At 45.8% G+C, this 15,449-nt stretch overlaps 1 protein-coding gene across 1 annotated transcript in view; it reads right to left on the bottom strand.

Annotated features, from left to right (window-relative positions):
• Positions 1 to 2,670: 2,670 nt before the first annotated feature.
• LOC129481703 (inositol hexakisphosphate and diphosphoinositol-pentakisphosphate kinase 1-like) overlaps positions 2,671 to 15,449 on the bottom strand; it is a 28,235-nt gene continuing 15,456 nt past the window's right edge. The window contains 7 exon segments of the mRNA XM_063638513.1: positions 2,671 to 2,903; positions 6,417 to 6,479; positions 7,832 to 7,852; positions 7,855 to 7,956; positions 11,427 to 11,517; positions 14,375 to 14,539; positions 14,687 to 14,803. Of these exon segments, the coding sequence (XP_063494583.1) occupies positions 2,671 to 2,903; positions 6,417 to 6,479; positions 7,832 to 7,852; positions 7,855 to 7,956; positions 11,427 to 11,517; positions 14,375 to 14,539; positions 14,687 to 14,803 (792 nt within the window).

Below are 15,449 nucleotides of genomic sequence, written 5' to 3'. Positions count from 1 at the left end.
TCTGCTTTGAATTTGTTTAAAAGAAAAAGTCACCCTCTACAATGTCAGCAAAGAAGATGAGTTTTCTGAATAAGCAATTTGGAGTTAAAGAAGTCTCCTGTTGATGTCTTTATTTCTTCACATTCCACTACTTTTTTTTTTTTTTTTTTTGAGATGGACTCTCACTTTGTTGCCCAGGCTAGAGTGCAATGGTACGATCTCTACTCACTACAACCTACTCACTACAACCACGATCTCTAATCACTACAACCTCACTCTTGGGTTTGAGTGATTCTCCTGCCTCAGCCTCCCAAGCAGCTGAGATTACAGGGCCCGCCACAATGCCCAGCTAATTTTTTTGTATTTTTAGTAGAGATGGGTTTCACCATTTGGGCCAGGCTTGTCTTGAACTCCTGACCTCAGGTAATCCATCCGCCCTCAGGTAATCATCCTCCCAAAGTGCTGGGATTACAGGCATGAGCCACCACGCCTGGCCTATTTTTTTTTTATTTTATTTAAGACAGAGTCTTGCTCTGTTACCCAGGCTGGAGTGCAGTGGCATGATCTGGGCTCACTGCAACCTCCACCTCCCAGGTTCAAGCGATTGTCCTACCTCATCCTCCTGAGTAGTTGGGATTACAGGCATGCACCACCAAGCCTGGCTAATTTTTGCATTTTAGTAGAGATGGGATTTCACCAGGTTGGGCTGGTGGCAAACCCCTGACCTCAGGTTATCCACCCTCCTGGGCCTCCCGAAGTGCTGGGATTACAGGCGTGTGCCACCTGGCCCGGCCTTGTTATTTTTATTTATTAACATTTCAGCTGGAAATGTTTTCTGACTGCTATATTCCTTTGTACAGTTCAGGAGTACTCTCTTACAAGAAACAGTTAAAGAATGCTTAGAGTAAAATGGGCTGGGCTCGGTGGCTCACGCCTGTAATCCCAGCACTTTGGGAGGCCAAGTCAGGTGGATCACGAGGTCAGGATATCGAGACCATCCTGGCTAACATGGTGAAACCCTGTCTCTTCTAAAGATATAAAAAATTAGTCGGGCGTGGTGGCGGGCGCCTGTAGTCCCAGCTACTCTGGAGGCTGAGGCAGGAGAATGGCGTGAACCCAGGAGGCGGGGGTTGCAGTGAGCCGAGACCAGTGAGCCAAGATCGGGCCACTGCACTCCAGCCTGGGCGACAGAGTGAGACTCCGTCTCAAAAAAAAAAAAAAAAAAAAAAACACAGTAAAATGGGGTCTGGCCCTGTGATGCATGAAAAGAGATGGACAAAGTCAATGTTATTCCTGCCAGATATACCCCAACTGGCCAAGGAAGCATGTAGAGTCCCTGAGAGACATCAGGAGAGTCCGTGGCTTTTGGAGTATGGGGTATCCAAGACTCTCAGGAGAGGGAACTCTTTAGAGCCCCTAGGGAAGTCTGTTTTTCTCACCTTCAGATTTCCTAAAACATCTACCTGCTAAGGCCTCAAGGTGAATCAAATCACCTCTCATGCTACCTATGGAGAGCTTGCAGTCTACCATGGAAAAATAAACAGAATCCCAGTAGAGTAAGCAGCAACGTTGCTCTCACACTTTCTAGGGGAATAAAACAAGGATCCAGAGGTAAGGGGTGAAACTGCAGATCTAACATGAGATAGGGAGGTCAGGGAGCTGGGAAGAAACAGAAGATTTCGGGTATCATGAATAAGAGAACCAGATTAAGGAGAAGGACGTGGAATCTGAGAAGGGGTTCATGCAAATTTAGGATGTCAGTAGAAAGGGTAGAATACTCAGATGCAAACTGGAGGGCATGCAATACACATGAAGCTCAGCCCAGGAAAACCACATGCATGAACAGGACGGGGATGGAAGTTCTTTCTTGGTAGTTTCCATCACATCAAAGCTTCACCCTTCTGATCTACTGGAAAACCCCAAACTTGCTAGGATCTTTCTACTTCATCAGAAAAATGAGGCAAATGCCCTAAAAAAAAGAAAAAGTACTTAGTCTCTGCTCTAAACCCAAGAATTCCAATGTAGGTCTATCAGTCTGGGTAGGGTCAAGGGTAAATATAATATGTAACCCTAATACTAGGGACTGGTGAGGGAAAAAATGTCCCCATTGGAGGATCAAGCAAAACACATCCAAACCACTATCTCAGTCCCCAATCTTTCCTATGCCTCCTCAACGTCTCCTTAAAGGGACTAAGGATACTCGGGACAACAAAGTCTATGCAAGACAGCTTCCTGTTCACCAGTGACTAAAGCCCATAACTCAAAAGGATTATAACCTGACCATCTTCGAAGCTCTGGACTTTGTTTGCCCCAAGGATACAAGTGAGGCTTCTGTGCCTCAATTTCCCCCATGATCTAGTGGCAGGCGGGCAGGAAAGTTACTGTCTCTAGCTCCTCAGAGTGGCTAGAAAAACATTTGGATTTGAAGATGGTGGTAGTAGAGGGTTAGAGTGATAAGAACAGATTCCAAGGCAAGAGATTACTCCTGTATTGAATAGAACTGGGAAATGAGTAACATTAGGGGGTGGTGAGAAAGGAGAATAGGAAAGGGATGAGCAGCCAATGCTACAGCTACCAGGCAGTCTGGCCCCAATCCCATCCAAGCGACTAAATGCAAGTTACATAATCTTAGGGCAAATAGGAGAAAGAAATAGGTGGGCTCTCCTGCCAGAAGTGCAATAAGCAAAGCAGTCAGTCCCAGCCAGGGTAGTGGCAGCAGCCAGCTTCGTGGCAGGGAGTACTGTAGAGGCACTTGGGGTCATCCTGGCCTGAGCGCAGCCAGTTCCGGAAGAGGCGCAGGTGGTAGGAGCACTGGTGCAGGTGATGCGCCAGCGTAGCATCCAAGGAGACTGGCCGGCCCCCTGTACAGTCAGAGGAAAAACTGCGCAGCAACCGGACCACAGGGTGCTAGTCATCCAGCAGCTCTGGAGGGGGTGAGGGGACCACGGCAGGAAGCACAAAGATAGAGAAAGAGAAGAGGGAGAGACAATGAGGAGGGCACTGACTAGCACAAGCATTACTGGGAGGTGGGGGCACTCAGACCCAAGGTGAGCTAAGAGAGAAGCAGAGATGGTCAGAGCCACTGGGCATCTCTTGCAGGGAAGAAGCATGGTGTCATCACACAATGAGTCTGAAAGAAGGGATAAGTGAGACCTCATCATACAGCAATGCCCTCCCCTTCCTCCATGAGCATGATTCAGTCAGTGCTTGTAGACAGCAGTCACAACATTGTGAACAGGGGTGAGCTGGCAGTTTTGTGGCTGGGAGTCTTGACTACAACTTCAGGATCCCTCAGCATTGGATGAACCCTACTTAGGGCCTGCATTCTCAGGTGAATGGATTTATGAAGTAGGGATAAAAATGAAAAATTGATGGTATTGGGTATCAAGACAGTTAAGCTAAAAAGGCTCTTTTTTTAGGGCAGGCCTTCTGGACCACACTCTAAGATAGCCGAAGACAGGGATGGTATTAGGCAACTGGCACAGGAGACTGGCAGGAAACGAGGTGTAGAACTCCTTTAAAATGGTACGTGTGGAAAATGGAATCAGTATGTGAAAATACCAATATTGACTAACCATTCTTTACCTTACAGTTGTTTAAACAATCAGTTAAAAAAAAAGTACACTAAAACTCAGGACTTAGAGCTACTGTATCCATTACAGAAGCTGAAAGTTAGATACAATTTTATATTTTCTTCCCACTGCTGGTGAGTCTAACTGCACTTTTTCAGCTGGTGAGTGGAAAAGCTTTGATTCTGAACCCCTCATTTTAGCTACTTGGCAAACTTTGTGGATGCATGTAATTCAGTTACAAAAGGTTGAAGGCAGTCAAAGGCATGTGGAGAGGGGTGTAAGAGGAACAATAGTGAAAAGATCTTAGAGAAAAGGCGTGGGATCTTAAGACATGATGTGAGGATGGACAAGAACTTGAGTACAGGATGTTGGTATAGAGAAAGTAGAAACAAGGCAGCTGAGGATGACTGCTCAAAACTCCCAGACCAGAACTGGCTCCACAAGGTGATCCCATGAGACTGTGGTCTTCAGAGACCTTAGCTTGGATGTCAGGACAGATTTCAGCTCTACCTAGGCTAATCTTGTGAGCACTAACTGTATATACCAATGGTCACATAGTTATATGGATCCCTAGAAGATAATGGGCTTGACAAATCCAATGGTCACACCCTGACATTCCGGATGAGCGTGAGCCACAGTCTTTCCCACTTTATTAATTTACTTTGGTGAATTCAGTGTGCAGCTTAGTAATAGGCTATACTTGTGTGCTGGATATAGTTACTGGATATAAGAGCAGCTTATTAGGAACAGAGGCAGGGATAGGCTGACGGCTGCTCTCCCATCAAAGTGTGAAGACACACTGCCTTGCCTCTTCTCCAAAGCCAGGTGCAGTATTTCCGGCTGCTGTTTCAAAGCCAGATATCATGGCAAGGAGATGGTGATGACAGAGCTGCTATGACTTATCTGCAACTACAGACAAAACATCCACTGTGTAATTGCTGGTCAGTCAAGCAAGATCTTGGCCATGGAGAAGAGCCTTCATATTTCTTGAGGGTCAAATTGAATCTAGATAATCTTCCTCAGAAAGTGACATACAGCTCCAAATTTCTCCTGTTGTCAACAGGTAGAGCCCAGCTTCTGGCTTCTTAAGCATGTTAGCCTCCAAGCTCCAGCACAAGAAAAACAAAGGAGGCCACAAGACCCCTAAGGAAGTGTGCAGGGTATTGGAGATCTTAAATTTGTTTTCCTACACAACACCTGCATTTTCCAGCTCTTTTCTCCTCACCTCCTTTTAGCAGAATTAAATCTTCTTCAACGGGTGAGGCTGCTAAACAGGGCTTCGGGGAACTGGAAGTACATAGGTCTGAGGGTCTGTTTCATGGACTTGGGTCTTTTCTTATGGCACCTAAGAACTAGGAGATAAGTGAATTAGCTCTGATTTCAGGAGCCCACGTTCCTTGTACTATATTGTGGACCCTAAGTCCAAGTCCCAGGCTGTGCTATTGATGCATCAGGTTCTATTCTGGAGGTGGCTATGGCACATGAAGGCCAGAAGAGCTTGAAGCTAAATGAGCGGGCACACCCCTGAGGCTCTGAATGGGAACTCCTGCCACAGGCACAACTAGGAGCCTGGGGGCAGGGATAAACTGAGCCAGCATAGGCTGGTCAACCTAGGGAGAGATTTCAGCAGTGCCTTGTGAAGATGTACAACATGACTGGGCTAAAATCTAGCAGTTGTCACTTGCTAGGCAATAGGAGATTAGCACGTACAGGATTTCTAGTCAGGAAGCCAGCCTAGTTTTACTTTCCTCAGAGAGTCTCAGCTCTTTAATAGAAGAAAACCATACCTAAAAAACCTAGATTTACCTCGAAGACAAAATATAATACAGAGAGAAAAATAAGGATACCAAGGATAAAACTTTGAAAGAGAGTGAGCCTGGGTTCTCCTGCTATACCCTACAAAGAGACCATACCCTTCAATTTATGGTTTACAGAGATCTCCAAGCTCTCCCACCTTAGTGTGGGCAGACCCGGTTCTTCGATGGTCTTAAAATATTATTCCTTCCTAAGTTCCCCCAGAATCCCCAGCAGACATCTCCACTCTTCAAACTTCTCTGCAATAGCTTTACCATAGGTAGGCTGGTGCCACATGGAAACTACACTTAAAAACTCAAGTACGGTCCTTTTTCTTTTACGTACTACTTCCTACTGTTTTCTTTTTATTTTTTATCCCAAAGCAACCTGGGCTCTTGTTTTCTAGGCCCAGGCACTAGGTTAGTAGTAACATAAAGCAAATGTCAGGAGCACAAGAGCCACACAAAATACACATAATGGCAGGAGAAAGATATATGGAGATGGGAAACTATATACTCAAGACTAACACCCATATAAGTAGGCTTAGGAGCTGGGAACTGCAGCATTGCTCCAAAAGAGGAACAAACTAGTCATCCACATCCACCCCAACAAAAGAATTGGAGAAAACACAGAAAGATCAAAGTTATATAAGCTGAGGAATTGGGGGTATGGGGGAAGAGAAGAAATGGAATCAATCTAGGAAACACTATTCCCATCCTAAGAAGGGGAACCATCATATCTGTACACAGCCCGGCAGTCATGTGATAGGAAAGGGAGAGGTTTAATCAGTATTTTGGTGGTGATGCTGACAAAAGTGACATAATGGTGATGATGGTGATTATGGAAGTAAGACCTTGAGTTGCCACAGGGATAGGGCAGCCAGGCTGCAGCCAAGACTAAGGCTGTCACAAGGAAACCATCCCAGGAGGGACACTTAGTGAGTGGCTCATTCAGAGATGGCAGGGTGTCAACATGGTGGAAGGAGAGGCAAAGTCAGTGTCGAAACTCAGAGTTAAGTGTCTAGAGGTGACATGGTGAGGAGGAATGACATTGAGTCCGAAGCAAACATACCGTTAGTCGGATGCTTTGCAAACGACACAGAAAATCGTTTTACGGCCGGGACAAACAAGAGCTCTGGGGAGAAAAGACATCATGGGGATTATACCCACCCTTGTCCCCACCCTCTGCTCTGGAGTTTGCCTACAAGATAGTCTGTTCTTTTTTATTTTTTTTTTATTTTTTATTTTTTGAGACAGAGTCTCGCTCTGTCGCCCAGGCTGGAGTGCAGTGGCACAATCTCGGCTCACTGCAAGCTCCACCTCCCAGGTTCACGGACTGCAAGCTCCACCTCCCGGGTTCACACCATTCTCCTGCCTAAGCCTCCCCAGGAGCTGGGACTACAGGTGCCTGCCAATTTTTTGTAGTTTTAGTAGAGACGGGGTTTCACCGTGTTAGCCAGAATGGTGTCGATCTCCTGCCATTGTGATCCGTCCGCCTTGGCCTACCAAAGTGCTGGGATTACAGGCGTCAACCACCGCGCCTCGCCAGATATTCTGTTCTTTAAAGTTAGTTATCTGACCTGCTCTCCTCCCCATCCCTTGGATTTCTAACATATGTCAATCTCTTTTCCTTTGGTAAATCTCTTAGGAATCTATGTGTCATCTCTACCACAATGCACCCCTACAATCAACCCTAATTTTACCACTATATCGTCTTTCTGGTCATTTGGAAATAAAATCTTCACAGAAATATTCATCCCTTCCCCTAGTCTCTTTCCGTATTATCTTTTCTGCCTTAGCTGAGTAACATTCCCTTCCCTAAACCCAATTTGCTGGATTTTAATTGAGGTTCCACCACATTCTTCCCAACCATGCATCATCCTCGTTGGTCCTTACCCCTACAGGCCAGAATCCAGGAAAGAGTACAAACTGATGCAGCAGGACTGTATGTGGGAGATTATGAAGGGATAAGCATAAATACATAGTATTTTTATGGCAAGAGGGAATGCAAATAGAGGGGTGAAAGGGGGACTAGTTAATTCTCCCATATATTACTGATGAAGAAAACTTGTTATAAGGCCAGTGTCATCCCTTTTTTTTTTTTTTTTTGAGACTGAGTCTCGCTCTGTCACCCAGGCTGGAGAGTGCAGTGGCACAATCTCAGCTCACTGCAGCCTCCGCCTCCTGCATTCAAGCGATTCTGCTGCCTCAGCCTTCCAAGTAGCTGGGATTACAGGTGCACGCCAGCACGCCGAGCTAATTTTTGTATTTTTAGTTGAGACGGGGTTTCACCATGTTGGCCAGGTTGGTCTTAAACTCCTGACCTAGTGATCTGCCCACCTTGGCCTCCCAAAGTGCTGGGATTACAGGCGTGAGCCACTGCACCTGGCAGGCCAGTATCATCTTAAGCATGAATAGTTCTTGAGCTATGTCCTTGCTGAGAGACAAGTGAAAAAAGGAGTTATCCCCCAAAACCCACCCACATACCATCTTGATGCTTCAGACTGGAGGTGGTAGCTTTTTGCCATGGCTGCGGGCGTAGTCCTGAAGATTCGGGGCGCTGGAGGAGCCACCCAGCACTGTAGTGCTGAACAGCCCTGTGCACTGTGAGCCTGCAAGGCCGGGAGTGCATTAGTAGCCATGTAAAGCCACAACTATCACACAGAACCATACACAACTTCACATGATAACATCAAGACACACACACAGCCATTCACAGCCACCACCATGTGGCCATTCCACATAACCACAAATGGCTTTACACTTCCGCATAGTCACAGTGGGCAAGCAAAAGGGGGATTCTTCTGAAGAGCTGCATGGCAGAGACAAGAGTCCACTACAAATGCAGGGTTAGTCATATTAGGGGATTCAAAGCTACTGAAAGGGATAGACTGTGCTCTTCAGGTGGCTCTCAGAAATGCTCAAATAATAGGTAGGTCCCTCTAGATTCCCCATAGATTTAACTGGGCACTCCTTACCCTGGATATATAGCTTGAGAAACCCAGAAATCTAGTCCTTGTATATTTGAAAGGAAAAGGCTTTGACTGAAGCTAGAGACTGTATTCTGAACACTCAGCTGGCACCCTTCCAATCCTTCCTAAATTTTTAATCCAACATCCTCTCCCTTCAGGCCTTTTGACCTTTCCCAAGAAAGAAAGTATGAGGCTTACAATTTTTTTTTTAAGACAGGGTCTCACTCTGTTGTCCAGGCTGCAGTGCAGTGGCACAATCATAGCTCACTGCAGCCTTGGTCTCCCAGACTAAAGTGATCCTCCCATCTTAGCTTCCCAAGTAGCTGGGGTTGCAAGCACACACCATCATGCCTGGACAATTTTTTTTATTTTCAGTAGAAACAAGGTCTCACTATGTTGCCCAGGTTGGTCTCTAACTGCTGAGCTCAAGTGATCCTCCCACCTTGGCCTCCCATAGTGCTGGGATTGTAGGTGTGAGCCACAGCCCCCTGCCTCATTGAACTTTTTAAGCTAGAAGGGACTCATAGATCATCCAGTTCAACTTTCTTATTTTAGAGATGAAGAAACTGAGATCCAAAAGAGACCTCCTTTGCTCAAGTTCACATAGTTTTTTAGAAGCTAAGCTGGACTTGAATCCAGGTCTCCTGACTCTGAGGACCAACTGTATTGTTAGAAAATAAATAACTATTTTTTCAGAAACCAGCACAGTTTCTGAAGTCAAGATGGACACAAATTGAAGGGCATGTGAAGAATCAGTTGATTATATGTAGAGCATGCCTATTATGTGATGAGCACCCTACTAAGAAGGAATGCAGGAAATAACAAGAAAAAGACATGTTTTTTCTGCTCTCAAAAGTGTATTATCCTGTAAGCCTATGCTGAAAGCCAGTTGCCCACACATATAAATTCAAAGAAAGCAAAGAGAACTCCATTGCCAGTGAGAGGATTAAATAAAATTTGAATAATCTCTGAAGTATGAAATAAATCAGACCAGTCACTCTCCCCAACAGCTGATCTAGAGGAGGGTTAGGACTCCACGGTCCCTTCTCCTACTATAGCCTATAAGGACAGAGTGGTCAAGAAGAAACAAGACTGATACTCAAGTTCTCAGGATTTGCCTCTCTATTTCCAAATCCATCTTAGCCAAGACCCTGGGTTTGGCTTGGGACTTAACATTCATAGGGGAAATGGATGGAGTGGAAAGGAGTTCAGTTCCCTTGAGGCCACCAAGAAGGGACCATGGTTTCAGGGGTCCCAGGATTTCGGGGTCACCAGAGCAATCAGGAAGTTCAGATGCCTGATGATTCCCACCCTGGAATTCAGGACCTCTCCCCTATACAGCAACTTCCTCCACCTTTCATGTTCAAACAGGCTCTGGAATGAGATTCCAGAGAGTAATAACAGTTGCTAAATATGACTGCTTTTCTGCAGAGAAGCTAAAACTAGCTGGCTCTATCCCAGACCACCCCAAGTTTTGTCCTACATGCACTTCCTCCACTGAATACTTTTCTGGTGCAGTCATGCCAACTCTGTTCTGCCCAGTCCTCAGATCATCTCAGAGGGTGGTCTCTACCTTACCACCACCATCTGCCAACCAGCTCCATGTCCATACTTCTGCCTTGCTCTTCAAAGCATTCCCATGGCCCACTTAACTGGGACAGACATACCTATCCTCTTTTCTAGTCTGTCTGAAACCTATTCTTTACTGGGACTTCTGGGAAGAGAGGTCCATGTCTTAGATCTACACTATTGTTGTTTTGGGTTTTTTTTTTTTTTTTTTTTGAGACAGAGTCTCACTATGTCACCCAGGCTGGAATACAGTGGCGCAGTCTCAGCTCACTGCAACCTCCATCTTCTGGGTTCAAGCAATTCTCGTGTCTCAACCTCCCAAGTAGCTGGGATTACAGGCATGCACCAGCATGCTCAGCTCATTTTTGTATTTTTAGTAGAGATGGGGTTTCACTATGTTGGCCAGGCTAGTCTCGGAACTCCTGACCTCAAGTGATCTGTCTTCCTCGGCCTCCCAAAGTGCTGGGATTATAGGCATGAGCCACTGCGCCTGGCCAGATCTACACACTTGTCATTTATTTCTCATGCCCCAAACCATCTTCCTCATTTCAGGAATCTAGAAGGCAACTTATTCTCATAAAATTAGTCTGGAAAGTTACCAAAACCTTTCTCCCCCTTGCTGGTCCAAAAGCTGACCATTTTGGGGCCAAGAAAATGGGTGCCAAGGACAAAGGCAACAGAAAAATTAGAGGCGCTAAATAGAGAGAATAATAGGACAAGATAGAAACAGCCAGGGGACCAAGTCCAGACCCCACACAATCACGTCTGACCTCCAGTTCTAATTACTGGCTCACAAGGCACTGTGCTCAGAGATAGTTCCTCCCAAGGACCGCCCCCCACCCAAAGAATACAATACCCTCTGAGGCTTGGTCCTTCCTGCCGTCTGTGCTCTTAGAAAAAGCTGAATGATGTTCTCTACCCCTTTCCAGGGATCCAAAAATCAAGAGACATTTCCTCAAAGTCCCGAGAGATGCCTCTGCCACTACACCAGTCTCAGACTTGACAATTTTCCAGAAGGAAGGGGAAAAAGTTACAGGATTAGGAGATGATGGAGGAAAGGGCAAGGTGGTAGGAAGGGCAAGAGCGGGGATGTGAAAAACATAGGTTTCAGGGGAAGACATGGCACATTTCTTCAAATGAGGAATACGACATTTATGAGGGTTGCAAGTACCTCTATTTATAGTTCTGTCTCTGATAACTCTGAAGGTTCAGAGTCTCCATGGCCCCTTAAGGTCTAGGCTGGACTGGAGGGACAGATAAGGAATGACAGGGAAAGCCAGAAAAACACCCTTTGGCCAGGGAAATGTGGTTGGTATAGAAAACCAAGAGATAAACACTTTCCTGTGATGGAACAATCATCTGAGATCCAAGTTCACATCTAACTATGGCTTCTCCCACTTCATTCTCCCTACCTCCACCTGATGATATTCCACTGACTGGACGGTCCCAAATCCCATGACAAAGGTTTCCCACAATAAAACTCTGAAGAACAGACAGACAACTTTTCCAACAATAGGTGAGAAATGCTGGCAAAACCATACCTAGGCCACTCTGCTTCATTTCTGTGGGTGGCCGTGAAGATGAAAAGAGCCGGTAGCCACCAGGCCTCGAGGATGAAGTCTCAGAAAGTACCTGCAGAAAAAGGACTCTATATTAATCATTTTGCCACCTCAACCCGAAAGTATAAAACCCAGGTCCTGGATTCCTGTCCCTACAAAGCCAAGCAATGTTAGAAAGTTTGGAAGAACCAAAGGATTTATAGGAGAAGAGGGATGAAAAGGGAACAGAGAACGTACTTTATGGAGGGAACTGTCCGGGGCATCTTTTTATACTAGAAGGCACTTCTATTTTCAAGATGCCTTTCCCCACAGCCCTCCCGTGCCCAATCTGAGTTTGAGAAATCATTATTCAACCCATTCCCAGTTCTCAGCAGAGCAGAGTTTCCTAACTGTATCTATTCCCCCCACCAGACTCAGAAAGCCAATCACAATGACTCAGCCACAAATAAGAGTCTGGCCACCCTCTCTTCTTTCCATGGGAGAGTTGTGGCTACTGCAACCATACTACATTTCTTGTTTGAACCAAGAAGCCCTCCCCTCCAACTGTCTCACCCCTAGAAACATGAAACAGAATTCTTACAGTGCCCACAAGGGCTCAATCACACAACCCCCAAAACACACACATCCCACCCAGATACTGTCTGAGCCCCTAGATCCCAAAAGGCAAAGACAGAAGGCAAAACAGGAAGGTGAGGTAGGGAGGGACACCTGTGTGCAGGATGCCAGGTGAGTGGTGGACACAGCCCAGGGCTGTAGGTCGATGGCTAGGGAAGGCCGGGGGAGGTCTCCCGACCTCCTGCGGCGCCGTCCCCGCAAGGGGATGGGGTCCAGGTTCCCCGTGCACTGCATGTTCATGACCTGCAATCAGACCGGGTGGAAAGCCGGTCACGGCTCCTTTAAACCCCGTGCTCCCAAAAGCCCCAGTGCCCACAGGGCAGAGCTAGTTATAGGGCTAGAGAGGATGACCAGCTAGGGCATAGCTGCTATAAAGGTCATAAGTTTTATAATCTAAAATAGTCAAAAAGTATGAGATGACAAGAGGAGAAGAAGGGATGGAGGGAAGGATAAGTTGTATGCCTATATTTATAGAGCAAGGAAGATAAACATTAACATTAGTATCATAAGGCTTTGTGACCAAGGAGCAGAGAGATGATTTTCTTGCAAAGCTGAGGAAAATATCCTGGACAACCATCACCCTGGATAAGCCAGGGTCTAAGCAGCACTAGTAATTGAAAAGAAGGAATGTGATTACAATAGGAAGCTTCCTGTAGGCCTGAAAGAAAGAAGTCAATCTTATCAAGTCTGAGAGATGATACACAGAGAGCTTTCCTTTACCTGTGCCTTGTTTTTTTTAATGTTTTAATTTTTAAAAATTTTTTGTAGAGACAGGATCTTGCCATGTTGCCCAGGCTGGTTTTGAACTCCTGGCCTCAAATGATTCTCCCACTTAGGCCTCCCAAAGTGTTGGGATTACAGGTGTGATCCATCACACCCAGCTGCCTACGTCTCATGACTGCATAAACCAGAAAAAAATGGTTGGGGGGTGGGGGACGCGGTTCAAGCACAACAGCACCAGGAGAGACTAGCAGACCATGTGAATAGGAAAGACATTTGGAGGAGCAGTTTATTGATGGAAGATTATGTATCATTCTATCCATGTGATCTATTGCATATGAGCATAAAGGGTAATAGAGTACTAGGGATACCAACTTACACCTACACCTCAAAGAGAAAATAATGTATATCCTACCTAAAGAAACTCTGCATATTACCAATGTCAATTTCACCTTAAAATAATCAAGTAAAGGATGAATCAAAAGAAGAGACTGCAGTTCCTCTTTTCAGCTTTCTCCAAAATCTGAATTGCAAACCTTTTGCTGAACCTAGGTCAGCCCGTTATAGATTCTTCTGATATATCCCTAAAATGGAAAAATCAATTCCTCTAAGATAGAGACCTGGCACCGAGCCAGGGTGAACAGAGTCATTAGGACAGAGCAGAATCTAAGTCAGACAGTCAAAGTCTCTGAGACAGGGATAAATTGTGCTGTCAAAATGAATGTAAGTGATACAGAAGGAGCTAGATAGGGGGGAAAAAAAAGGATATAATTGGGCCAAAGACTGAAACAGTTTTTCCAGGAAAAAGACCAAAACAAAAACCTCAGATGGTTAGCTGCACACAATATGAGATTAATAACACTTACTTCCTTTAGGCTAGAGAGCTAGAACCAGAACTAGAGACAAACTCCAAGAATAGCAGAATATAGGCCCATGCTGATAAAGATCCTCACCAGAACAAGAGGAAGACAGACAGAGCTCTTGACTGACCCACTTTCTGGAACGACAGTACAGATAAAGTGCCAGGTATTTGCTCCTATCTGAGCTATAATTTTTACCTAAGGTGACCAAGAGCTGCAGAGGGCTGGACCTTTAATATCAATTGTATTGTTATTATATTACTACTTATTGAGCATCTATAAAGTGGATACTACTCACATTTTAGAGGTGAAAAAAAATTGAGGCTTAGAGAAGTTAAGGCCAGAGAAATGTAGAGAAGTTACCCAGCCAAAGTCACACAACTTCCAAGTATTAGACTGGGATTTTCGTCCAGAGTTCAAGCTGTTTCTACTAGATTTCCTTTTAAAGAACTACTTTTCAAATTCATCCAGAGGCCTCCTCCTTAATCTTATCTCTTTAAACCCTTATCTCTCAGGCATCTCTCAATGGCAACTCTTTAATCTAAGTAGCAACCAGGTTAAAGAAGCTCTATTGGGAGACCAGCTGTGAAAGAGAGATTAAGTAAAACGTATCAATCAGAGCAGGAGGACTCTGCTTCAAGTCCCAAGAGTCCCCCCAAGGGGATCTAGAGGATCTGTGGATATAGTCCTACGAGCACTGCCACCCTTCATTTTTTCCCATGGCCCTCTCATTACCTCCATGGAACCAGCTTTTCGGTTACGAATGAGGGGTGATCTCCTCGGGAGGCCAGGGCCCTCAGGAGGCTGGGGTGAAGTCTGCAATGCCTGGTCTGGCTCATCTGATGCCTTTCCTGGACACAGGTTCTCCATACTGCCTTGGTTGGTTTTCATCTCCTCATTCTATACAATAAAAGGCAGATAAGAGAGGTGTTAATGGCCTCCAAGCTCCTAATCCGAGACTACCCAGCCCTTTTACTTCTCCCTGTACCTTTTCCCACCACTTGGTTCCTAAGCCCTTCAGTCCCAAATCCCAGCACTCTGACCCACCTCAGAAGAGGCTGGACGGAATCCACAGCCAGCTGGGGCACTGCCTTCTTCCTCAACACCTTTCACTCCAGGGCTGAAGTGTAGCTCCACATGGAACCGTTCCTCTGATAAGGGATCCTATGGAGCATAACCACAAGAGGGGGAAGTTGGGAGAAGCTGGATATTGTGGTGGAAGTAGAGAGGAACTCAAGAGGATTCATCCTCCCGGGAATTCAGGGTCTTGTCCCACTCCGGGGCTGACCTGTTACAGCTTCCTTTCAACTATATATTGTCTCTTACAGGATCCTCATTCCCTCATCTCTACCATTTGTGATTTCGCCATTGCACATGACTTTTGAACTTCCAGCTTTACAACCCTTCCCATCACCTTCCACAATAACTCAGCCTGGCTATGGTGCATATAGCAGAACATTTAAAGACATCTTGTGGGCCGGGAGCAGTGGCTCACACCTGTAATCCTAGCACCTTGGGAGGCTGGGGCAGGCAGATCACTTGAGTCCAGGAGTTTGACACCACCCTGGGCAACATGTTGAGACTCTATCTCTACAAAAAATTAGCTGGGCATGGTGGCACATGTCTGTCATCCCAGCTACTCGGGAGGCTGATGTGAGAGGATCACTTGAGCCCAGGAGGCAGAGGTTACGAGGATGCAGTGAGCTCAGATTGTAGCACCGCACTCCAGCCTGGGTGACAGAGTGAAACCTTGTCTCAAAAAAAAAAAAAAAAGTATAATTGTGGAGCCGTATGCAGAAGGTATATGTAT

This window comes from Symphalangus syndactylus, chromosome 5, assembly GCF_028878055.3.
Source record: "Symphalangus syndactylus isolate Jambi chromosome 5, NHGRI_mSymSyn1-v2.1_pri, whole genome shotgun sequence".
Taxonomy (NCBI): domain Eukaryota; kingdom Metazoa; phylum Chordata; class Mammalia; order Primates; family Hylobatidae; genus Symphalangus; species Symphalangus syndactylus.
The sequence above is the reverse complement of the archived record's forward strand: the minus strand, read 5'-3'. Positions and strand labels throughout refer to the sequence as shown.